The sequence below is a fragment of the Puma concolor genome, chromosome B1 (assembly GCF_028749965.1).
Source record: "Puma concolor isolate L17-30 chromosome B1, mPumCon1.1.hap2, whole genome shotgun sequence".
Lineage (NCBI taxonomy): Eukaryota > Metazoa > Chordata > Mammalia > Carnivora > Felidae > Puma > Puma concolor.
The window spans coordinates 150,942,158-150,967,618 of NC_141670.1; the positions used below are offsets into that span (position 1 = coordinate 150,942,158).

The 25,461-nt window shown below is 35.1% G+C and overlaps 1 protein-coding gene across 4 annotated transcripts in view; it reads left to right on the forward strand.

The window, feature by feature from the left end:
- Positions 1–289: 289 nt before the first annotated feature.
- The window catches only part of LOC112859076 (UDP-glucuronosyltransferase 2A1), a 53,248-nt gene continuing 28,076 nt past the window's right edge, over positions 290–25,461 (forward strand). For 2 of the 4 annotated variants that reach the window (XM_086704901.1, XM_025922429.2), the window contains exons 1-2: positions 290–1,005; positions 13,074–13,705. In XM_086704901.1, the coding sequence (XP_086561027.1) occupies positions 290–1,005; positions 13,074–13,705 (1,348 nt within the window). Of the gene's footprint in view, positions 1,008–13,073; positions 13,706–25,461 lie in introns of all 4 variants that reach the window. The other 2 variants (XM_025922433.2, XM_025922434.2) reach the window with 1 other exon arrangement.

The window sequence follows — 25,461 nt, forward strand, 5'->3', positions numbered from 1 at the left end:
TTATGAGATCCAATGAAAAAGTTAAAGGATCGAGTTTAAGAAAATGATCAGAGAGCAGGAATCATAACCCAAGCTAAAGCAACAGGTTGAGAGGTAAGACACATGTTACCCCAAGCCTATAATTATCATAAAATATGGTGCTACCATGAGGAAAACCATTTGGTAGAGAGAAGGCTCTTAAGGGTATCGTTTTGAATCAAAACTGAAATAATTTTTCTTTCTTTTTTGCTTGAAAAACAGAGAAATTCATTTGTCATATCTCATCAAATCTTCTACATCAAGCCACATCATGTTAAACAAGAACATTCTGCTGTTGTGTCTCCAGATTAGTCTCCTAGGAATCACTCTTGGTGGGAATGTTCTGATTTGGCCAATGGAAGGTAGTCATTGGCTGAACATTAAGATAATTATAGATGAGTTGATTGAAAAAGAGCATAATGTGACTGTTTTAGTTGCCTCTGGTGCACTTTTCATCACGCCAACCTCGACCCCATCTCTGACATTTGAAATATATAAGGTGGCCTTTGGCAAAGAAAGAATGGAAGGACTGATCAAGGACTTTGTTTTGACATGGATGGAAAAGAGGCCATCTCCTTCAACCATTTGGAGATTCTATCAAGATATAGCCAAAGTCATCAAGGACTTCCACATGATATCTAGAGAAATCTGTGATGGTGTTCTTAAAAACCAAAAGCTGATGGAAAAGCTGAAGAAAAGCAAATTTGAGGTCCTGATATCAGATCCAGTATTTCCTTGTGGTGATATAGTAGCTTTAAAGCTGGGAATTCCATTTATGTACTCCCTCAGGTTTTCTCCAGCCTCAACAGTGGAAAAGCATTGTGGGAAGGTACCATACCCTCCTTCCTATGTTCCTGCCACTTTATCAGAACTCACGGATCAGATGTCTTTCACTGACAGAATAAGAAATTTCATCTCCTACAGTCTACAGGACTACATGTTTAACACTCTTTGGAAATCATGGGATTCCTACTATAGTAAAGCTTTGGGTATGTAATATTTTTTTTATTATTATCTGAATTAGAACAGAGCTTTGTATCACCTCTTTACTTCCCTGTGGCTATTATTTTTCAATCCTACCTATTAATTACTATTAGTATCACTTGAGAGCAGGAAGGAAGATAAGTAACAATATGCTTTGTAACTATCATGGGTTTTCTAATTTATGGACTCAAAGATACCAACTAAATTCTTTTATGGGTAACATATAGCAACAAATATTTTAGTTTAAAAATAGGACTGAATTCTCATTTAGATATTGCACTGAAAACACATATTGCCTAGAAACTTCAGTGGTGTGTAGGGAAAACTGGAAGAGATTGTTTCCTACAAGTCCATTATTAACATAGAATGTGTGTGTGGGTGTGTGTGTGTGTGTGTTTAAAAACATACATTCATACAGATTATCTCTGATCATTGTTCATATATCTCTCACTGTTTACTAGGTACACCCTTAGGTAGGGAGGATACAACATAGATTAAGATGGAGTTCCTGGCTTCAAGAATTTAAGTCAAGCAGAGATGTCATACAAGAAAGAGAATGTTTATAATATGAACGATTAGGTAATGGAAATGTGTATAAAGAACAGAGAGGGCATAAAGGAGACGAACAGTATGTGACAGAAGAGAGTGACATTCTGAGAAACTAGAGTTGAGGTGATATACAAAGAAAAATTTAAACAGTGAATATGAATTTCCCTGGAAAATAAGTGTGGGGAAAGAAACTGTGCCCAATGTTGTGAGTCTTAAAATAGCACGTGTGCTGGGTATTACTGATGATTCATTATTTATGAAGGTCAAAGTGTAAGATGCATGTGAAAGAACCATGGAGATATCAGGATTGCAAAAAATGAATTAATCCAATAAATATTTTCAGAGCCTCTTGTATGTTATGCTAATCATTTGGTTTTTTATCTATTGAACAACTGGGAACTGTTAAAAGGGATGTATAGATTGCATCTTATATAAAATATCTAGATAGATGTGGACCCAGAGTGAGATGGTCTTAGGCTACAGGCTTCTGCGTGACTCCAGGAAAGATGTGGTAAGAGCATGTATGAATGAAGTAGCTTACCGGTGGAGAAGAATAATGTAGATGAAACTGTGTAGTAAGGCAATTAGGAAAGAAGGCTCTTGATAAACAATTTCTGGTTACAAGTGTGCGACCATGGAGAAGTAATTAATTCTCTTTACACCTGCATTTATTTATCCCATCTCTAACAGGGCTACTGCAAGGACTAAATTAGTCAACAATACAAGGATTTTACAAAAGTGTCTATGAGCTAGAACCATTCAATTTGTGTTAGCTGTGTTAGCTGTGAAATTAGTAAAAGCTAATGGCTAATTGGTAAGGCATGTTAAGAGGCGTGAGGAAGAGATTAAGATGGTTTCTTTTTTTAATGGAGGTTTAATTGACATATAACATATTGGTTTCAGGTGTACAATCTAATGATTCTCTCTAGATTTATATTTATATTTATATTTATATTATTTATATTTATATTTATTTAGAGAGAGATATTATATAGAGAGATATTATATAGAAAGATAATATATATTATATACTATATAGATAATATATTATATATAATAATAAATTATTATATTATATATATTATATTAATTTATATTAATATAAAATATTATATTATATATTATATATTATCTTAATATTACATTATTATATATTGTATATTATATATATATTTAGAGAGAGAGAGATATTGTGTGTGTGTGTATATATATATATATATATATATATATATATATACACAAAATGATCAGCACATTAAGTCTAGTTAACACTTGTCACCATACATAAATAAATTTTTCCTGTGGTAAGAAATTTTAAGATCTACTCTTCTAGCAACTTTCAAATATACAATACAGTATTAACTATAGTTACCATGCTGTATATTATTACATCTCTAGGACTTAATTTACTTTGTAACTGGAAGTTTGTTCCTTTTGACCCTCTTCACCCATTTCACCACCCTCCAACTCTCCACCTCTGGCAACCACCAATTTGTCCTCTGTAACAATGAGATGCGGTGTTTTTTTTTTTCATATTCCATGTATAAATGAAATCATACAATATTTGTCTTTCTCTGACTTATTTCACTTAGCATATGCCCTCAAAGTCCATTCACATTGTCATAAATAACAGGATTCCCTTCTTTTTATGGCTGAATAATATTCAATTCTAGATACATATGCCACAGCTTTTTTATTCATTCACCCATTGATGGACACCTAGGTGGTTTCCATGTCTTGGCTAGTGTAAATAATGCCGAAATGAACATGGGGAGTGCAGATATCTCTTCAAAAGAGTGATTTTGTTTCCTTTAGGTATAACCCAGAAGTAGAATTATTGGATGACATAGTAGTTCTATTTTTAATTTTTTGAGGAATATCTATACTGTTTTCCATGGTGACTGTACCAATTTACATTCCCATCAACAGTACCCAAGGGTTCCCTTTTTCCCCATATCCTTGCCAACAGTTGTTATGCCTTATCTTTTTGATAATTACCATTCTGATAGGTGTCAGGTAATATCTCATTGTAGTTTTGATTTCCATTTCCCTCATGATTGGTGATGTTGACCACTTTTTTTGTACCTGTTGACCATTAGTATATTTTCTTTGGAAAAATATCTATTCATATCCTCTGGCTTTTTTTTTTTTTTTAATCAGGTGGTTTTGTTTTGTTTGCTCTTGAGTTATATGAGTTTTTATATATTTCAGATAGTGACCTCTTATCAGATGTATGATTTGCAAATATTTTTCCCATTAGGTAAGTTGTTTCTTCATTTTCTGGTGGTTTCCTTTGCTGTGTAGAAACTTTTTAGTTTGATGTAGTTACATTTGTTTTTGTTTTTGTTTTCTTTTGTTACTTTTGCTTTTGGAGTCAAATCATCACCAAGACTGAGGTCAATCTGCTTACCACTTAAGTTTTATTCTAGGAGTTTTATGGTTTCAGGTCTTATCATCAAGTCTTCAACAATTTTCAGTTAGTTTTTGTGTATGTTGTAAGAAAATGATCCAGTTTCATTCTTCTGCCGGTCCAGTTTTCCCAACATCACTTATTGAACAGGCTATCTTTTCCCCCATTACATTTTCTTGGCTTCTTTGTCATAAATTAATTGACCATAAATGTGTGGGTTCATTGATGAGGATTGTTAAGAGGATTGTTAATTGGCTCATCATCTCCTCTGGGTATGTTAAATAGTTTTCCCCAAATTCAAAAGTAGATGTTTTATCTCCTGGGATGTAAATGAAGACTTGAGTTGTACTGTTATTCAGAGAGAATAAGCATAGCTACTATGTTGATTATAAACTATCCTATGAAGATAGAAGTGAATGATCAATATTGTAGGGCTAAAACAGGATCTTAAAAATGAAGAAAGAGGATAAACAAATGGCAATTTTATGAGGCAATTAAGTTGTCAAGATCTGCAAAAACCCTTTAATCTTCTCATGCATATAGTAAACAGGGACATCTGAACATGCGCAGTATCTCAGTTAATGCAATAGAGGAATGTACATAGAGAGCTCCTTGGTCATGATATACGTTTACATTTTTATCTTATTACTTATTTTTTTTCAACTATTTGTTCTCAGTCTTGAAATAATAAGTATCGCGATCGTAATGCTTCTTATTCATATTGGTGAGATTATTCCCCAGATAAACCTTCCTCATACTGGGAGTCATAGAATCACATGTTCCTTTGTATTTTGCTTGTAAATTAATACTGGTAATAAGACCACACAATTTTCCCAGTCATAAGACATGAGACTAATCTTTCTCAACAATGTGTTCATGGAAGTGTGATAAAGATTTCTAAAAATGTTCTTATCCTTCGATTTTGATAATATCATGTTTCCAATCAAATTACACTCTTTTGACTTAAAATGACTATTTAAGTTTGTCTTTACAAGCAATAGTCTTCTTATTGATGCTGAGGGACATGAACACTCATATTGAAAAGACCAGGTAAGAAGTAAAAAGTACTGACATGACAGAGTAGTTTATTTTTGTGCAAGCCTTTGTACAGGGAGAATGATAAATAGTGCTGACATAAAAATCACTTCCTTCCAATGTGTACTTTCTTCTACTTTAGTTTGAATGCTCTGATCAAAGTCATTGCAATGAACTCTCAAGTCTCAAACTGGCACACCTGAGCAAAAATTAGGACTTTCTCTAAGATTACTTTTCTGTAGTGGAATGCAATAATAAGCTCAGAGTGAGTTCTTAATCTCTGCTAATTATTAGGAATCAGATATTATAATGTCTAAATTACTTCTTTTATCCCAGGTTGTGGGTATTTGGTTCAAACTCATGGTTCAAAATCTTAATAGCAATAGCAGTTAACATTTGTTGATTTCTTCTTGTGCACTAGACACTGTGATAAGTCCTTCACATGTTATATCTCCTTATCTTTGCAATGAATTTATGAAGAAAAAACTACTATCACAGGTGAGAATATTGAGGCTTGGAAATATCGATAGTCAACATAAAATTATATAGTGACTGGTAGGAGAAAACAGTTTTCATATGAAAGTCTGACACCAAAACTTCTAGAACAATTTTTCTTTCCTTTCAAAGTTTCAGTTGCAAATCCATCAATTATTCAGAATATTTTTTAGGTTAAACTTTCTTGAGTACTTTTCCTCTTCCTTTAGGTGGACTTAGCTTTTGAAATCTGCTATCCCAGATTTTACTTAATTAAATTTGCTAAGTGGAGTTTAATCGACTCATGTTATCACTAGGAAACTTGCTGTTTCTTTAGGCATATGTCTCCATGTGACTGTTGCCTGGAGCAAATTGTCTGAGGATAGGTTTCTGGTCCTAAAAGAACTTTAAAAGCAACCTTTAACTGAAAGTATGAAAAGGCTTCTGCAGATTTCAAATGTATTTATATAAAACTGAACCAAGAAAATTTTATTTTTGTGTACATATTAATAACAATAAAACCACCAAAACTGGGGGAAGAATTAAGAAAATAATAATATGGCATTTTAATGCCAGTAAAAAATATTTATAATCCATAAACATTACCTATTGCTATCACAGTTTTATCCTTTAGCCAGTATAGAAACAAATAGCTTTTTGTATGTGAATAATCTTTATATATTAGATTTATATGAATACATATATTTTACTATCCATTAGTATTTGGTGAATAATCTCTGAGAACTAATGCCATCTATAATAACAATAGACTTTCCTGTAAATATGTTAAATAGGAAAAACGACAAATCTTCAAAAAAATTTATGATTGTAATATTCAGATCTTTGCATGAACTAAACACTAAGCACAGGTAATTAATGTAAAATAAAGTGCTAGAAATGAAACAAATGTGAATGTGTATATCTCCAAAATGCTTGATTTCCAGTAGATATTTTATTTATTTTTTTTTCAACGTTTATTTATTTTTGGGACAGAGAGAGACAGAGCATGAACGGGGGAGGGGCAGAGAGAGAGGGAGACACAGAATCGGAAACAGGCTCCAGGCTCTGAGCCATCAGCCCAGAGCCCGACGCGGGGCTCGAACTCACGGACCGCGAGATCGTGACCTGGCTGAAGTCGGACGCTTAACCGACTGCGCCACCCAAGCGCCCCTCCAGTAGATATTTTAAAGGAGAAAAAAAAAAATGTGTTGGAGTTTTTTCCCTAAAGAGTAATACATGTTGGTTCAGAACATTTTTTTTTTCTTTTTCTCTCTCTTCCCAACCTTTTTCTTGCTTCCTTCTCTCCTCTCTTCCTTCCTTTCTCCTTCAGTTTTTTTATGTAAATTAATTTTGATTGGTTAGAACCAATCAAATGACCTCTGGTAGTATCCCCTTTTCCATAATGACCCCTGAGTGGGCTGACAGCCATGAGATGACATCCAAGATAGAATTTGGTATGGGACATGAGCAGTTTCAAGAGTATGGTCACTCTTTTACCCCCACTCAATGAAAGGGAATGAAGATGATCATTTTTATGGGTATAATCTTGAATTCTATATGTGTGGACTGTTTAAAGTAAACCCTTTGTGAACTTTGGTACTGAATACATTGTTATTCATATCATTTGTGATGGGCCTCAGACTGAGCATGACTGACACGGGAAAACCTGCACCAAAGCTCAGGTGCCCCAGGGGAGCATTACCTGAGAAGTGGAAGAGAGGAGGTGGGTCTAGGTGATGAGATCTAGTTAAATTGGTGATTCTTTTTTATTTTTTTATGTAAATATTTTTTAATGTTTATTTATTTGAAAGACAGAGCACAAGCGGGGGAGGGGCAGAGAGAGAGGGAGACACTGAATCTGAAGCAGGTTCCAGGCTCTGAGCTGTCAGCACAGAGCCCGACACGGGGCTCAAACCCAGGGACCGTGAGATCATGACCTGAGCTAAAGTCGGTTGCTTAGCTGACTGAGCAACCCAGGCGCCACTGAATTGGTAATTCTTAAAGTAAGATTTTCTCCTTACATTATCATAAATAGCTAACACTTATTGAGCATGGATGCCCTTCTGAATAATTCACATGCTTTTTTTTTTTTTCATTTAGTCCTCATAACGATAGGAAATAGGCACCATCATTCTCCACCACTTTGTAATGAGGAGGCTGAATAACTTGCCTGAGGTTACAATCAAGAAAGTCGCGAAGCATTTGATGCTAGACACTGAGCTAAAAGGAAAGTTCTAGAAAGATACTCAGTTTATATACAACAAAACAAAGGGGGGGGGGAAGTAATCTAATTGAACACTTTCAAAAGGATTAACTAAATACCAAACAAGGTACTCAAAAAAAAAAAAAAAAAAAAAAAAGGAAACTCTAATGTGAAGCTAAAACTCTAACATCACTAAGGAGTTGATTACTCAGTTTTTTAAAATAGTATTGATGGGAAAATGTTGGGGTTAAGAGCAAATGCTGAGAAATGAATTTTTGGAGCATCTTTGGTGGTTTTATTAAGGCACAGGGACAGGACCCGTGGGCAGAAAGAGCTGCACTGGGGTTGTGAGGAGTGGCTGATTATATACTTTCAAGCTGGGAGGGGGTTAGGGATAGCAAAAGTCTCTAAGGAATTTAAGAAGCAAGGTTTCCAGGACCTTGATGGGACTAGCTGTTGTTAGGCAAAGGTCATTTATTACCATCTAGTAAAACCTTAGTCATGAGACCCTTTAGATGTATATCAGGGAACCATATGCTTGGAAGTTGATTACTAACATATATCTTGAGGGCCTCAAGATAAAGCAATCTTCCAAAGTAATTTTTATATGTAAAAGGAGACTTACAGTGTCCTGGAGGTCAGGATAATGTTATGTTGTTTGTCTTTTGCTTTTGCAAAGTATTAACATCAGGGCAGTTGAGTTTCTGGAGGAAGGTCACTCTGTTAGTCCTAAGTACTTCAGCTGTAAGTTGTAAGGAAATTTAATTTGTTCTAAATTTCTTCTGCCTTTGTTCTCCATATCAGTATGGAGGGTGGTCTCCAGGCTTTTATAGCCTTTGGGACCATCTCCAAATCCATGAGAAATGAATTAGTACAATTAAATTCTACCCATTCATTATAATACTCAGTGAGCACACACAGGAAGAGGAAACTTTCAAGCCAGGGCATGTAATTGGGGGGAAAAAATTGTAAGAAAGAACTTGAATACAAAAATGTTATTTTAAGGATTCTCAATTCAAACTGATAGTATTATACATATTTTAAAGAATTTGAATCTTAATTTAATTTTATACGGATGATATTCTCCAACAAGTGTTATATACACTGTTAAACAACACAAATTCAACTGAGTAAATTTGAATATCTAATTGGATTTATTAAATGGTTCAGGGATTGGACAGCATCCCATCTAGTAAGTAGAGGGGAGCTCTGTAGAGCTATAGAAAAGGAAAGGTTGAAACAGGACTGGTTGGGGAGAATTATTACCAAAGAATGCAGTGTTTTAGGCAAAGTTGCCTTCCTAAGGGGAACAGAAAGTTCAGCAGATTACTTCCTGAGGTTTACCCGGATATTCCAGCTTGGCTGGTTAAAGGTTTCAAACTGGGGATTGAAACTGCAATTAGATTAGATATTAAATCTTTGTTTACTGATGTGGAACCTTAACATGGCTTCATTTTGGGCCTGCACTTCTCTCTTTAAAAACACAAATTTTATCAAATAAGATTGAGAGAAATTTCTGTTTATTTTATCACCATTTGGAATACTTCCTTTCAAAATAAGCAGAATGAAAATGAGAACTTGATTCAAAGCACAAGGATTATATGGTAATTGGTGCAAACTTTCTCTGGCTGACTTAGTTTTCACTCATACCTACTCATATGCTCATGTTTCAGAAACATATTTAAAAATATCATTTTCTGGACTCTTTAATTATGTTTAAGATGTCATATTATCAAATATTCACCACTACAAAATATGTTTTTTCTAATTTTTGCTGTTATAAAATATATCTCACATTTTAAGAAGTAGAATAAAGGGTCTCCTGGGTGACTCAGTCTGTTAAGCATCTGACTTCGGCTTAGGTCATGATCTCATGGTTCATGAGTTCGAGCCCTACATTGGTCTCTGTGCTGACAGCTCAGACCCTGGGGCCTGCTTTTGATTCTGTGTCTCCCTCTCTTTCTGGACCCCCCACTCGGGCTCTGTATCTCTTTAAAACATAAATAAACATCAAATTAATTAATTAATTAATTAATTAAAAGTAGAATAAAAAAAGAAAGAATACTGGGCTGGGAAGTAGAATACTCATGTGTTCATCTATTCTGCCACTTACTAGCAATGTGACTTTGAGATTACTTAAACCTTTCTTGATCTGTTTTCTTACATATAAAATGATGGAGTTGGACAAACTGGACCCATGCTCTCTGCAGAATGACAATCCACTATGCTCTTACCCAAACTTTATTCAGATTACCTATTAGCAAACAAACGTGATAATTTTAAATCACTGAACTTCATTTTTGTCATGAAACCAGGCATATTTGGCAAGAGTTGTTATTTTTCCCATTGATGGAAATTTAAATCTAAGGTTATACCTACATCTGTCCCCAAACATAATTTATTTTTTATCTTTTTAAATTTTTGAATTTGCAACTATGATATATTTCAGGCATACAGGAAACCAGAGGATAAGTATAACAGACATCTCTATCAACACCTGTGAAATTAAACACTGTAACATCAAAGTATAATTTTATATCAAAAAGCATATATATTAGCTATTAATAAATTCTATTATATGCTATTGTTCTTCAATAATTAGATAATTATGTTATTGTCCTGGAAAGGCCACTGTTTAACACTGACAAATTGACTCCTTGGACTCTCCTTGTTTTTTATTCAGGGTGATTTAGGGCTGCCTACATGTATTTGATTCAGGCATATATTTTGACAAGCTTTAAGTGCTAATATAACTATTGTTAATGAATAATCCTTAATTACTTATTATATTCTATTTATCCAGCCATCCATAATTAGACAAATCTAAGTATTTTATAGATAAACTTTTGATTATGCCTTGTACATTGCTGTGTTTTTGTCTCCTATTTATTGGAAGGTTGTGATAGCACAGATTTATGAGGACACTTCAAATTCTTTCTACTAGGTCAATTTTAATGGTCTCCAGGATTAGTCATACTCTCCTTTGCTGTTGTGTTTCAAAATCTAATAAATTTTAAAAGTACAGGGGTGTCAGGGTGGCTCAGCCGGTTAAACGTCCAAATGATTTAGGCTCGGGTCATGATCTCATGGTTCATAGGTTCAAGCCTCAAGTCAGGCTTTGCACTCACAGGTAGAAGCCTTCTTGGGATTCTCTCTCTCCCACTCTCTCTCTGCCCCTCCCCTGCTCATACTCTCTCTCTCTCTCTCTCTCTCTCATAATAAATAAATAAATAAATAAACAAACATCAAAAAAATTTAAAGACATAATATTGAAATTGAGGCTGACTCTTAAAAGGATACAAGCACAATAATTCTAAAAGCATCACTTCCCTCTCCTCTCTTTCCCTTTCTCTGTCTTTCTGGTCTTTTTGTTACTCAAAGGCCTGTAATTAGTCAATTCAGAGGAACAGAGCATGAAAAAAAAGCAAACCACTTTATTTCCACTCTCAATTCCTGCTTTCTATCCTTTTAATCACTTTATTGTTCTTATTTTCTCTTTTTAATAGAAACCTCTAATAATTTTAATTTTTCAAATAGAACCATGATATAGCTGCCCTCCTTCAGTTTGGCATTTAGTAAGAATCTCAACTGATAGATATCATTTTATCTATGTCTAGCTGGCCATTCTGTAGCTAACCCATTGGTTTCCTGATCAATCTTTAGGCAAATTTATTAAACTATGAATATTACCAAATACTGCTTTGAACCAAGCAGTTTACAAGACAACTTTGCAGGTATTATTGCTAATCCACAAAGTAATATAACAAATGAATATCATTATCTCTCATTTATGCATGAGAAAACCAAGGCTGAAAGGGTCTAGGTAGTTTTCCAGGGTCACAGTGCTTGTAAAAGAAGTTTTTAAATCTGGGGCTATTGAATGCTAGTGTCCACATATTTTAAGCTACTACACAGCTCCAAGTGAAAAAGCATGTTGTTCCTTCTGGTGCCAGGCCCTATCCTCCTGATTTGATGTGAAGATGTCATATGGAAGAAAGTGAAAAATTCCCTGCACCAAGGAGATGATTGTAAATATGCTTTATCAGAGAAGAAAACTCTCCTCTATCAAATGTGTAGTAATTTACTCTATAACCCAATTAATCTAAAACATCCTGAAATGTCCAAGAAACCTCTTCTAAATGAAGGTTGTTTTTAATTTTTTTCCTAAATATGAGCCATGGGGAAGTGATCATAAGGCTGGTCATTGTGCATTCCCAAAACTTCTAACACTTTCAAAGATGAGGCATAATACTGTAGATCTCCAGCAATTTCTCAAATGATGGTATGATAATAGCCCAAATTGCCCTATTTTGTCATATGCTTTTGGGTATGCAACTCAGTATTAATTTCACTATGTATGAAATGGAGCAAATCATTTGTGCCTCACAGGATTCCATGAAGGACTGAATTAGACAATGTATGTAAAAATGCCTTGTGATATGGGTGGCCTGCGTGGCTCAGTCAGTGAAGCATTGGACTTCGGCTCAGGTCATGATCTCAGGGTTTGGTTCATGAATTTAAGCGTCACATCAGACTCTCTGCTGTTAGCATGGGGTCTGCTTCGGATCCTTTCTCCCTCTCTTTCTGCCCCTCCCCTACTCATACTTTTTCTCTCTCTAACGAATAAATAAATAAATAAATAAATAAATAAATAAATAAATAAATAAATATTAGCTGCTCCTGAGTGGCTCAGTCAGTAAAGGGTCTGGCTCTTGATTTTGGCTCAGTTTATAATCTCACGGTTTGTGAGTTCAAGCCCCAAATCAGGCTCTGAATTGACGGTGTGGAGCCTGCTTGGGATTCTCTCTCTCCCTCTGCCTCTGCCCCTCCCCCTGCTTGCTCTCTCGCTCTTTCTCAAAAATAAATAAGTAAAAAGTAAAGACTAAAATATGCCTTGTAATAAAGGACATCTAATTTGAAGATACCATAAGTTCTGAGTAAATGGCTTTAGCAATAAGAACTAATATTTTTTAACCTAATTTGGGAAAAGGTTTATTAAATTGAAGACACATTTTATAGTTATTATCACAGAGTACACAGATACCAGGCTTATAACTTGACTTCTTTTCCTTTAAAATAGGATTTGAAATATCATTTAAAATATCATTTCTGTTGTCAGAATAATCATATTAATGCATATAAAGGTTTGAATTATATCTTTTTCCTTTTAATCTATAGATCAATTGACCTATGAATGAGTGTAGCCATCACATTAAATATTATTTTATTTGAAAAATATGCCTAAGTATACTTTGAAAATGTCTTTTTATATTAAAAGATCTACAGTAGGATGGTTTTTGTAATGGATATCACCGTGTCTAAGAAGTTTGTCCAGCTGCTGGTTTTTATTTTGACTTTGACTAAAATTGTTCTTAATGGAAATGTGCTAATTTGGCCAACGGATGGTAGCCATTGGTTAAATATTGAGCTCATTCTAGAAGAGCTGATCCAAAGAAATCACAATGTGACTGTACTGGCTTCATCAGCAACTCTATTCATCAACTCCAATCCTGATTCTCCTGTGAATTTTGAAGTGATACCTATCTCCTATAAGAGCAGCAATATAGACTCCTTAATTGAACACATGATAATGCTGTGGATAGACCACAGACCAACTCCTCTCACTCTCTGGACTTTCTACAAAGAACTAGGAAAATTTCTAGATGCTGCTTTTCGAATGAATATACAAATCTGTGATGGAGTATTAAACAACACCAAGTTACTGGCAAGACTTCAGGAAGGTGGTTTTGATGTGTTGTTAGCAGACCCAGTAACTGTCTGTGGGGACCTGGTTGCTCTGAAATTAGGAATTCCATTTGTGTACACACTGAGGTTCTCTCCAGCCTCAACAGTGGAGAGACACTGTGGGAAAATCCCCGCACCTGCCTCCTATGTTCCTGCAGCTTTGTCAGAGCTCACTGACCACATGACCTTTGGTGAGAGGGTAAAAAATACTATATCCTATCTTCTGCAAGACTACATATTTGAATCCTATTGGGGAGAATGGAATTCATACTACAGCAAAGTTCTAGGTAAGTCGCTAAAATACGGTCTTATTAATGACTCCAGATACCTTATTTATCTTGACAGCAATACAGCAAAGGTTTCTATTCCGCTGCACATGCCAGGCTGAAGTACAGATAGTTATTATAAATATAATTCTCTCTACAAGATCATTATTTTTGGATAAGTTTGTAAAAAATGTAATGGTGTTATTAATATGTATGTAGTGTTTCAATGCAAATAATCTCATGCCTATTTAGGTAGTGGCTTTCCAGTGAGTAAATCAATCTTCCTATATAAATGAAAGTGTCTTTACTAGGATGAACTGCAACCCCGCTAAAAAATACCTGCCCAATATTTTGAAGTATACATGATTTACTTTCTCTTCTTCACTGCTCATTCTTTTGTAGGTCTGCAGAAAACTTTAAAAGGCCTAGGATTGGGGGGCACCTGGGTGTCTCAGTCAGTTGAGCATCCAACTTCATCTCAGGTCATGATCTCATGGTTCGTGAGTTCGAGCCCCGCATCAGGCTCTGTGTTGACAGCTCGGAGCCTGGAGCCTGGTTCGGATTCTGTGCCTCCCTCTTTCTCTGCCTCTACCCGGGCCACACTCTGTCTGTCAAAAATAATAAATAAACATTAAAAAAAAGGTTCAACCCTGATAAAAGGCCTAGCATTGGGGATTGGAAACCTGACTTTATACCCTGCCCTTCTCTATCTCTCCATCCTTAGGCTCCTTTGGGTGCTTAGACTAGCATGGCTCCAACTTAATTTCCCTGTATCTTTTGGCAATCCTCAAGTTTCATGGCCTCACAGATCCCTTAGGAGGATCGAATAAAATAATGTAAACAAGGCCAGCTCTGGTTGGTTGTTTATATTTCTGATCTCTTTCTGATCCTTATGAACCCTCCTTCATTTTTCTATTTTCTTCTCTCCTGAATGTTTTTTTTTTTTCTCTAGATTTATCAGTAGCACCAGGAGTATTAATTAACAGCAGAAATTAACTGTTGATGATATCAATGCTACTTTTTCACGAAGATAATATGCAAAATATTGTCCTTTTACATACCTTTCAGGATCCCTCTCTCTCACTCTTTATTTTCCTTTCTTTCTCCTTCCTCTCTTCTTTCCCTCCCTCCCCTCCTTTCTTCCTTCTATCATGCTTTCATTGTGTAAAAAACAGCATTTCTTGAACACCAACCCAGTACCTGCCACTTTTCTAGGTACAGTTGGCAAAACAGATCAAAATCTCTACCCCCATGGAGCTTACATCCCAGTAAGAACATACAGACAATAAATGAATACAATATAAGATGTTAGACTGTGATATATGCTGTATAGTAAAATAAGAATAAATGGTTTTGGGAGGAGGGTTACACTTTTAAATACAGTGGTCAGGGAAGGTCTCAAAAGGTGACATTTGAATGAAGACTTGAGGGCAGTGAGGGTGAGAGCCATTGGGATCCTTGGGGGAAAAGCATTTTATTAAAATTGTTTTTTAGTTTTTTTAAGTTTATTTATTTATTTTGAGAAAGAGAGCATGTGTGCCAGTGGGGGAGAGACAGAGAGAAAGACAGAGAGAGAGAGAGAGTAGGGGGTGGGGGCCGGCAGAGAGAAAGAGACAGAATCACAAGCAGGCTCCATGCTGTCAGCACAGATACCTATATGGGGCCTGAACTCAGGAACCATGAAAGCATGACCTGAGCCAAGATCAAGAGTCAGGCGCTTAACCCACTAAGCCACCCATGTACCCCTCAGGAAAAGTATTTTAGACATCGATAAGAACAAGTAGATGGAAAGATCTGTGGTAAGTCATAGAACCAGGAATATCCTTACTGTAACTTGGCCTTGATCTTACCTTTCACAAACCGATTTTGTATATATTTTTTCTTTATTGGATTTTGGAATATTCTTCATCCAATTTTCCAGCACTTAAACTTTTAAATTGCTTCATAGAATTGGTCTAGAGAGAAAATATCAAACACATCACACATATAAATAAAACATATGCAAGATAATTAGATTTTCATAGACTTTTGAAGATACATACAGTAATTAGAATTTTGAAAGTAAAATGTTGTGTTCTTATATTCATTATAATGTCACCTATTATATTTTCCTTTTCCTGGATTCCAAATTTCTTATGCCTCAAAGACATATTTTGATTTAGATTTAGATGTTATTCATATGATTATTTCCCAAGACACTTTAAACGTGTTCTATAATAATTACCCCTGACCATATATGTATCACATACCAACTATTGCAGGTATTGGTGAGATAGCAGTCTATATTCCTTAAAAAGGGGGATTACAAAAAGTAACATGGTGATGGTTCCTGGAAAGTCATGAGGCTCAGGGTTCAAGTTCCATTTGCTATGTAACTTCAGGCAAATGACTTAAACTCTGAGTCACAACATTTCCACCTCTTTAAAAGAGGGTAATTATTTCACTGTACTCTTTAGGATGACCATTAGACACCATATATATGGATATGCTATGTCAATTATAAAGAATTATACTTATGTTAAATATTGTTTATAGCAAACTGCACAAGAACTCTGCAATGACAAAACCCTAATTATACTACCATGGGGCTTAGTGCTTGTAGAGTAGTGTGTGTGTGTGTGTGTTTGTGTGTGTGTGTGTGTGTGTGTGTGTGTGTGTGTATGAAGAATAAATGGCCTCTGGAGTATACTAAATCTCCCTTTTCAAAGGGAACCATAACAAGTTATATAATGCATGGAAAAGCTTTGTAAAACACAATGTTCTTGACTTCTTGTTTTCACAGGATAATAGTTTCAGAAATCCTAGATTCTGAGAAATTAAATATTTTATTTATCTATATCCTTTATACTTCTCATGTTACTAAACATACTTGAACAACAAATAACTCTCTTGGGTATTTTATTTCAAATCAGGAGGAGTGGTATAATCCAATTTGTCTTTTGTTTGCAATTACATTCTTATTCAGGACACCTGGTAACTGTAAACTGATACTGAAATAGGGCAGGTGCCTTGCACTTCATATTATCCTCAAGCATAGGAGAACACAGGAGATTTAATAACCGCAAATTTCTGTGGAGTTCACTTCTAAATGACTATTCTTTAGGTCTCTGGGAAAAGCAGATTAGAAAAATAGCATATTTAACCATGGTAAAGAATATACCCAAATATCTATATTGAAGGAAACAAGTCAGTGACAAGGAAATATCTAACTACACTGGTTAAAAATCTTGTTTTATTTATCAGTGTGATGTTAAATTTTATAGATGAAGCAAATAAAAATCATGATCAATTCAATTTTAAATATGCTTCTAATACCTAATGGAGCAGGCATATCCGGGAAATGACAATCATTGCTATTCATATACAGGAGTGAATCTATAATAAATCTTGGTCAAGCCAAGTGTTCTGTAGAGTACCTTCAAATTGTACTGAGCTTGATCTCCTCCCCCCAGCCTCTGAGAAATCTGCTGTATGGCATGTAGATAGCTCTAATGTGGGTAGAATTGGGGACTGGCCTTTGCTACAGCTCTAGGAAGGATGAGGGCTGAATGCTATAGTAAAACTAAACAGGTACAGCAACTGCATGTCCCCATTTTGTCTGTACCTTTTGGTTTCCCAGTTGGTTTCCATCTTTCTAAGCACAGTACATATCAAGAGAGCAGAAACCCAGTATTAATCTAGGCACCATTTGGCCAATGTAGCCTATTTTACATGTCAGTACCATACTGTACTGTCAGTACTGACACTTAGATGGTTTCCATATCTTGTCTATTATGAGAACATTGCAGTAAACATGGGAGTGTAGATAACTTTTTAAGACAGTAATTTCATTTCCTTTATATATAAACCCAGAAGTGAAATTGTTGGATATGATACCTCCAGGTTTTTGAGAAACCTCCATACTGTTTTCCACAATGGCTGCACCAATTTACATTCTCACCAACAGTGCACAAGGGTTTCCTTTCCTCCACATCCTCACCAACACCCATCACTTGTCTTTTTGATAATAACCATTTTAACAAGTGTGAGATGATACCTCATGGTGGTTTTGATTTGCATTTATTGATGATTAGTGATATTGAACACCTTTTCATGTATCTGTTGGTGATTTTTGTTTTCTTGAAAAAGTATCTCTTCAGTTCCTCTTCCCACTTTTAAGTGGATTATTTGAGGTTTTCTGCGATTGAGTTGTATGAGTCCCTTACATATTTTGAATATTAACCCTTTATCAGATATGTAGTTTGCAAATATTTTCTCCTGTTCCATAGGTTGCTTCCTCATTTCATTTCTTTTGCTGTGAAGAAGCTTTTGAGTTTGATGCAGTACTACTTATTTTTTCGTTTGTTTGTGCTTTGGTTGTCTTATCCATAAAACAATTGCCAAGACCAATATCAAGCAGCTTTGATTCTGTTTTCTTCTAGGAGTTTTATGGTTTTAGGTCTTATATTTGTCTTTACCATTTTTGTGAGTGATGTAAGATAGGAATCCAATTTCAGTCATTTGCATATGAATATCCAGTTTTCCCAGCTTCCTTTCCTTAAGAGATTACCTTATCTCTATTGAGTATTTGTGGTTCCCCTGTCAAATATTAGTTAACCATAGATGCATGGGTTTATTTCTGAGTTCTCAATTCTGATCTATTAGTCTATGTGTCTGTTTTTATATCAGTATCATATTAATTACTGTACCTTATAAATACAGTTTAACATCAAGAAGTGTGATCCCTCCAACTTTGATCCTTTTTTCTTGGGATTACTCTGGCTATTCAGGGTATTTTATGGTTCTATACAAATTTTAGGATTGCTATTTCTATGTCTATAAAAAATGGAATTGGAATCTTAATAAGAATTTGCTTGTATCTGTAGATTGCTTTGGGTAGTATGTATATTTTAACCATACTCACTTTTATAATCCTGAACATAGGATACCTTTCCCTTTATTTGTGTCTTCTTCAATTTTTTCATCAATGTTTTAAAGTTCTCCATGTATAATTAAGGGTCTAAATGTGAAACCTGAAACCACAAAAATCCTAGAAGAGAGCACAGGTAGCAATTTCTCTGACATCAATCATAGCAACAGTTTTGTAGATATGTCTCCTCAGGGAAGAGAAACAAAAGAAGAAAAAAAAAAACTATTACAACTACATCAAAATAAAAAGCTTCTGTGAAGTGAAGGAAACCATCAACAAACCTAAAAGGCAACCTACAGAATGAGAGAAGATATTGGCAAATGATATATCCAATAAAGGGTTAGTATCCAAAATCTATAAAGAATTCATATTAACTCAAACCCTCCCCCAAAACAAATAATCCAATTAAAATTAGGCAGAAGACATGAACAGACATTTCTCCAAAGAGGACATACAGATGATCAACAGACACATTAAAAAGATAAGCAACGTCACTCATCATCAGGCAAATGCAAATCAAAACCAGGTGAGGCAAGGTATCACTTCACACCTGTCAGAATGGCTAAAATCAAAACCGCAAGAAATAAGTGTTGGCAAGGATAAAGACAAAAAGGAAAGCTTATGCACTGTTAATGAGATGCAAACTGTCACAGCCACTGTGGAAAACAGTATAGAGGTTTCTCAAAAAATTAAAAGTAGAACTGCCATATGATCCAGTAATTCCACTACTAGGTATTTACCCAAAGAATATGAAAACACTAATTCAAAAAAATACATGCATCCCTATGTTCATTGCAGCATTATTTATAAGAGCCAAATTATGGAAGCAACCCAAGTATCCACTGATAGATGAATGGGTAAAGAAGATGTGCTATACATATACACAATGGAACACTCTCCAGCCATGAAAAATAATGAAATCTTGCCATTTGCAACAATTTGGACAGATCTAGAGGGTATGATGCTAAGCAAAATAAGTTAGAGCAGGACAAATACTGTATGACTTCACTTATATGTGGAATTTAAAAAACAAAACCAAGAAGAAAAGAGACTCTTAACTATAAAGAACAAACTGATCGTTACCGGAGGAGAGTTGGTGGGGACTGGAGTGATAGATGAAATAGGTGATGGGGAATTAAAAGTACACTTCTCATGATGAACACTGTATGTTAACTATACTGTAATTAAATTTAAAAATAATAAAGTTTTCCGAGTACAAATTTTTTACTTTCTTGGTTAAATTTATTCCTAAGTATTTTATTATTTTTGGTGCTGTTGCAAATGGGATAAAAATAATTTTTAATTAATTTTACAGTTAGAAGGTGTCCTCAGGTCTACAATGGGTCTCTTGTAGACAGCATATAGATGGATTTTTTTAATCCATTCTGATACCCTATCTCTTTTGATTGGAGCATTTAGCCCATTTACATTCAACGTTATTATTGAAAGATATGGATTTAGTGTCGTTGTGTTATCTGAAGGTTTCATGCTTGTGGTGATGTCTCTGGTCCTTTGTAGCCTGTACAGTGTTCCACTCACTGAGTCCCCCTTAGGATCTCTTGCAGGGCTGGTTTAGTGGTCATGAACTCCTTCAGTTTTTGTTTGTCTGGGAAAGCCTTTAATCTTAAGCCTTAAGATTCACTCTCTTAACAAGTTTCAAGTATACAACACAGTATTGTTAACTGTAGTTAGTTTGCTACATATTACTTCCCCATTATTTATTTTATAAGTAGAAGTTTGTACCTTTTGACCCCCCTTACTTATTTTACCCACTCTGTGCCTTCAGTAGCCACCAACTTTTCTCTGTATCTATAAACTTGTTGTTTGTTGTTGTTATTTTCTACATACAAGTAAGATCATACAGTATTTGTCTTTCACTGTCTAATTTGTTTCACTTAGCATGATACCCATAAGGTCCATCCATATTGCTGTGAACTCTTTGTTCTGTGATTTAACCTTCTAGCATGCTGAATGGTGAGGGACACACAACTCGGGAGATTGACCCACAAAGATATGAGAGAGACAACTGCAAAACATGCATGTGATGACCTCTAGGATAAGCTCATCCTCTGATGAGTCTGATTGACATGAACATGAACAAAGCCAGCCTAGAAAAGCTCTCTAGTCTAAAGCAGAATTGGGAGCAGAGTCAAAGTTAAATAGAAAGTTGTTTTAAGACTCTAAATCATTCAATAATGGAAAACTAATAAAAATACTTCTAGCTTTTAGGTACTCCATTTGTTAAATCCTGGAACTCTACTTTGCTGTCTACATATGCACTTTTTTTGCACTTCAGTATCTGATGATGTGCTATAAATGTTTACCAATTGGCTTTCTGTGGTGAAAAAAGAAAAAAAAAAAACACTTTTGCGTAGCATTTACCAATATCTGTGGTGTAAAACCTTCCACCTTGACTAGTTTCAAGCTATTTGTTATATAACAAGCAACTTGGCAAAACACATGGAAGTTAACAATTAACTTTCATTAACCTGCAATAGCCAGGTACAGATAATCTCTAGCATATCCATTTACGACACCAGCATTGATCCATTCAGATGCCCAAAGTTCATGGACATAAGTCTTATTATGCTGAAAAATAGTCTTTGTTCCAACACATGCTACAGACTAACATCTGGGCCTATGGATATTATACCCAGAGATTTCTTTATATAACAAACTATAAGCTTATACCAATTATGTGTTTAGTAAAGCAGAAGCTTCTCTCTTGGAGAAATCTGTTCCTCAAGAGAAATCTTGGGCAATAAATAAATGCCCTCCTCTGTAGATCATTTTTATAGCCACAGAACTCCCATCTCCACTTACACACATACATTTTTTAAATACATCATTTTTTACTCTTCAAGAAAATTGTCACTTTTTAAATATTTCTGAAAAGTTAAATGGATACAATAACTCTCTTTCCCAATGTCTTCCAAGATACTTCTAAAAAGTTTACCTTCTAGGAAGGATCATGTTCCAGAAAAAATAATATGCAATCTAACAATACTACAATAAAGAACTAGTTCAACAACTTACTAATCTAGAACACTGCCACAGGATACTTGAAATTTCAAAAAAAGTCTTTTATGCACTAGATACCTATATAAAAGAGAAGAAAAAAAGAAAATGAAAAGTAACAATTGATTATTTCATGCAGTATTCTTAATTTCCTTTATTTAAAAATTAGTAATTACTTTTAGGGGCACTTGGGTGGCTTAGTTGGTTAAGCATCCAACTCTTGATTTCAGCTCAGGTCATGATCTCATGGTTCATGAGACTGGGCCTTATGTCAGGCTCCACGCTGAGTGTGGAGCCTGCTTGAGATTCTCTCTCTCCCTCTCTCTCTCCCTCCCCCACCCCGCACTTGTGCACTCTCTCTAAAAATAAACATTTTAATATATATAAAAACACAAATTAAAAATAGTAATTACTTTTAGAATTTAGTATTTTTGGATCAGGTCAACTGTTCTGCATGTTACAGGCCTTTTACTGCTTATATATTTCCCTAATAATGTAAATGTGCACTAAACTTGGCATGTCAGACGATGTAGATACTATCAAAAATACAAACACAGGGGCGCCTGGGTGGCGCAGTCGGTTAAGCGTCCGACTTCAGCCAGGTCACGATCTCGCGGTTCGTGAGTTCGAGCCCCGCGTCCGGCTCTGGGCTGATGGCTCAGAGCCTGGAGCCTGTTTCCGATTCTGTGTCTCCCTCCCTCTCTGCCCCTCCCCCGTTCATGCTCTGTCTCTCTCTGTCCCAAAAATAAATAAACGTTGAAAAAAAAATTTTTTTTCAAAAATACAAACACAAAGACAATCACACTTTTTATTAACTTTTGACAATGGGCATCCAAGGAAATACTGGATCTCTGATGTAACACACTCTTCTAGCCCTCAAAGGTAATAGAAGCTCAATACCTGACCATGTTTTATATTTCATGAAGGTAACATTTCAAACGGAAGTTGGAAAAAATATTTTAATCCACATGTTAATTTAATGATGCTATAATAGAATAATGCCACTTAGAGATTAGGAAGGAATTTCCTCCAGTTACAGGAAAATTTTTACTACACTTTAGTAAGTGTGCCTCACTAAACTAACAAACTTAATTCTTTTTAACTTTGTAATATTATGCTATGTCTTCCCTCTTGGAAACAATCCATGAAAGAAATAGTTTTTAAGCTGGGCTTCATTAAAAACTTCTGCTCTGTGGAAGACAATGTCAAGAGAATGAGAATGCAAGCTATAGACTGGGAGAAAATATTTGCAAAGGACATGCCTGATAAAGAACAATTATAAGTATAAAAAGAATTCTTAAAACTCAACATTAAGAAAACATATAATCCAATGAAAATATGGTTCAGAGACATTAACAGACACCTTACCAAAGACATACAGATGGCAAATAAGCATAGGAAAAGATGCTCCACATCATTTGTCATTAGAGAAATTCAAATTAAAATGATAATTAGATACTACTACACACCTCGTAGAATGGCCAAAATCTGGAACACAAACTATAGCCACATGCTGGTGAAGATGGGCAGGAACAGGAATAACTCTAGGTATTTACCCAAAGAATACAAAATACAAATTCAAAGGGATATTATGCGCCCTGATGTTTATAGCAGCATTATCTATAGTAGCCAAATAATGGAATATATATACTCAGCCATATACATATACAATGGAATATGACTCATCCATAAAAAAGAATGAAATCTTGCCATTTGTAATGACATGGATGGAGCTAACAAGCATAATGCTAAGCGAAATAGGTCAGTCAAGCACAAATATCATATGATTTCACTCACATGTGGAATTTAAGAAATAAAACAAATGACAAAGGGGAGAAAAAAGAGGGGGCAAACCAAGAAACAGACCCTTAACTATAGAGAACCAACTGGTGGTTACCAGAGGAGAGGTGAGTTGGGGAATGGGTGAAATAGGTAATGGGGATTAAGGAGTGTACTTGTTGTGGTAAGCACTGGCTGTTATATGGAAGTGTTGAGCCACTGAATTGTACACCTGAAACTGATATTACACTGCATGTTAACCAACTAGAATTTAATAAAAACTTAAAATTAAAAAAAATTTAAACTCAGGTTATATTTACTGCACCTTTTAAACTCTACACTGTGTATCCTTCTATGTATTTACTCCACATCTTTCTAAACTAAGCCAACTAAATAAAAATCAACATTTAACTTTCATTTATTTCTCATACTAAGCATTATATTTTTCTTGTCTGTCGATTTTTGTTGATTTTATGATTATGTTAATGATACTTTTGTTCAAAATAATATTATGAATTCTGTCGTATTTTGGAATGTGGAAGTGTCTCTGACCTATTTCTCAATATTGATGTCTAGGTGGTTAATCTGTGGATGGCATACTTTCTTTTGGCATTATCTTCAGTTTAGTATTAAAATATATAGTGATTTAACCCTCTGCTGAAGCATCTTCCTAAATATTTCTGTTAGTATTACAATTTTCACAACATACTAACAAAATATCATTAACTCCATTTTTATGGATCATGAAATAAAGGCTAAGATTTAGTAACTCTCATTCATAAACATCATTTTGTACAGTATATAAACAGAGTTCTCTTTATCTCCAAAGTCCACCCAACTAATTTCACTAAAGACCTTATATGAATCCCCATGGTTCTAGGATTAACACGAGCCTTATTTCCCTGCTTTTAGGAAAATAAACCAGTGGAAAAGCACCCCCCCCAAAAAAAAATCATTTGGTATTGGTCATGTAGCACTCATTTTCTTTTACAGAATAGGAAAATAACACTATATTCTTTCACAAGGGAACAGTAAAGAAAGTTATATTAATGTTTGTCTATAACTGGGGTGTGAGGGATCCAATACAGAAAGCAGATACCAATTATTAATAGTGTTTAGGTAACATTGTTAGCTCTGACACATAGTCACGGATTCTTTAGCAAACACCACCATGTAGTAATTTCGCACATATGTATGTGTAATTGAAGTATAATGTAAATGTGTGTGTGTGTGTGTGTGTGTGTGTGTAAACAGCATGCACACGCACTGTAGTAGCTGTTCCCCAGTGATTTCTCCAGGGGATTGTAAGATTGCATTCATGGCTTTGTCCTCACTAAGTAATTCCATGCCACTAACAAAATATTTGAGGTGTATAATTTTAATATGTCCTTGACAACTCAGCTATAATCAATGCTTTTAATCAGTTTAGTTATTGAATATTTATATCATTTTATTTGCATTCCTCTTGGTGTTTATTTAGATGCTTATTTTGTAATTCCTTGTTTATAATATTTTTCTTCTTGGAGTGAGGGAGATCCATATTTGGAGTGACTTGTAGGAATTCAGAATTGAAATTGTAAATATAAAATCTGCATAACTGTAATGAAGCTTATAAAAAGTAGGAGATGATATAGTAAGGGTGTGAAAAAATGATAGCTTATGGTCCTGGGGAAATGACAAATATAGCTTTGGCATAGTCAGCATGAGACTATAACCAGAAGGAGGTGGAAGAGGAGAACCATGGGGAGTAAAGACCACCCAGAGAACATTTGGGGAGAAGGAAACTTTGTAAGGGTCTTGATGTATATGGTCCTACTCCAGCTGTCTCAGAAATATAAGAGAAACGGGGCGCCTGGGTGGCGCAGTCGGTTAAGCGTCCGACTTCAACCAGGTCACGATCTCGCGGTCCGTGAGTTCGAGCCCCGCGTCAGGCTCTGGGCTGATGGCTCAGAGCCTGGAGCCTGTTTCCGATTCTGTGTCTCCCTCTCTCTCTGCCCCTCCCCCGTTCATGCTCTGTCTCTCTCTGTCCCAAAAATAAATAAACGTTGAAAAAAAAAAAAAGAAAGAAAAA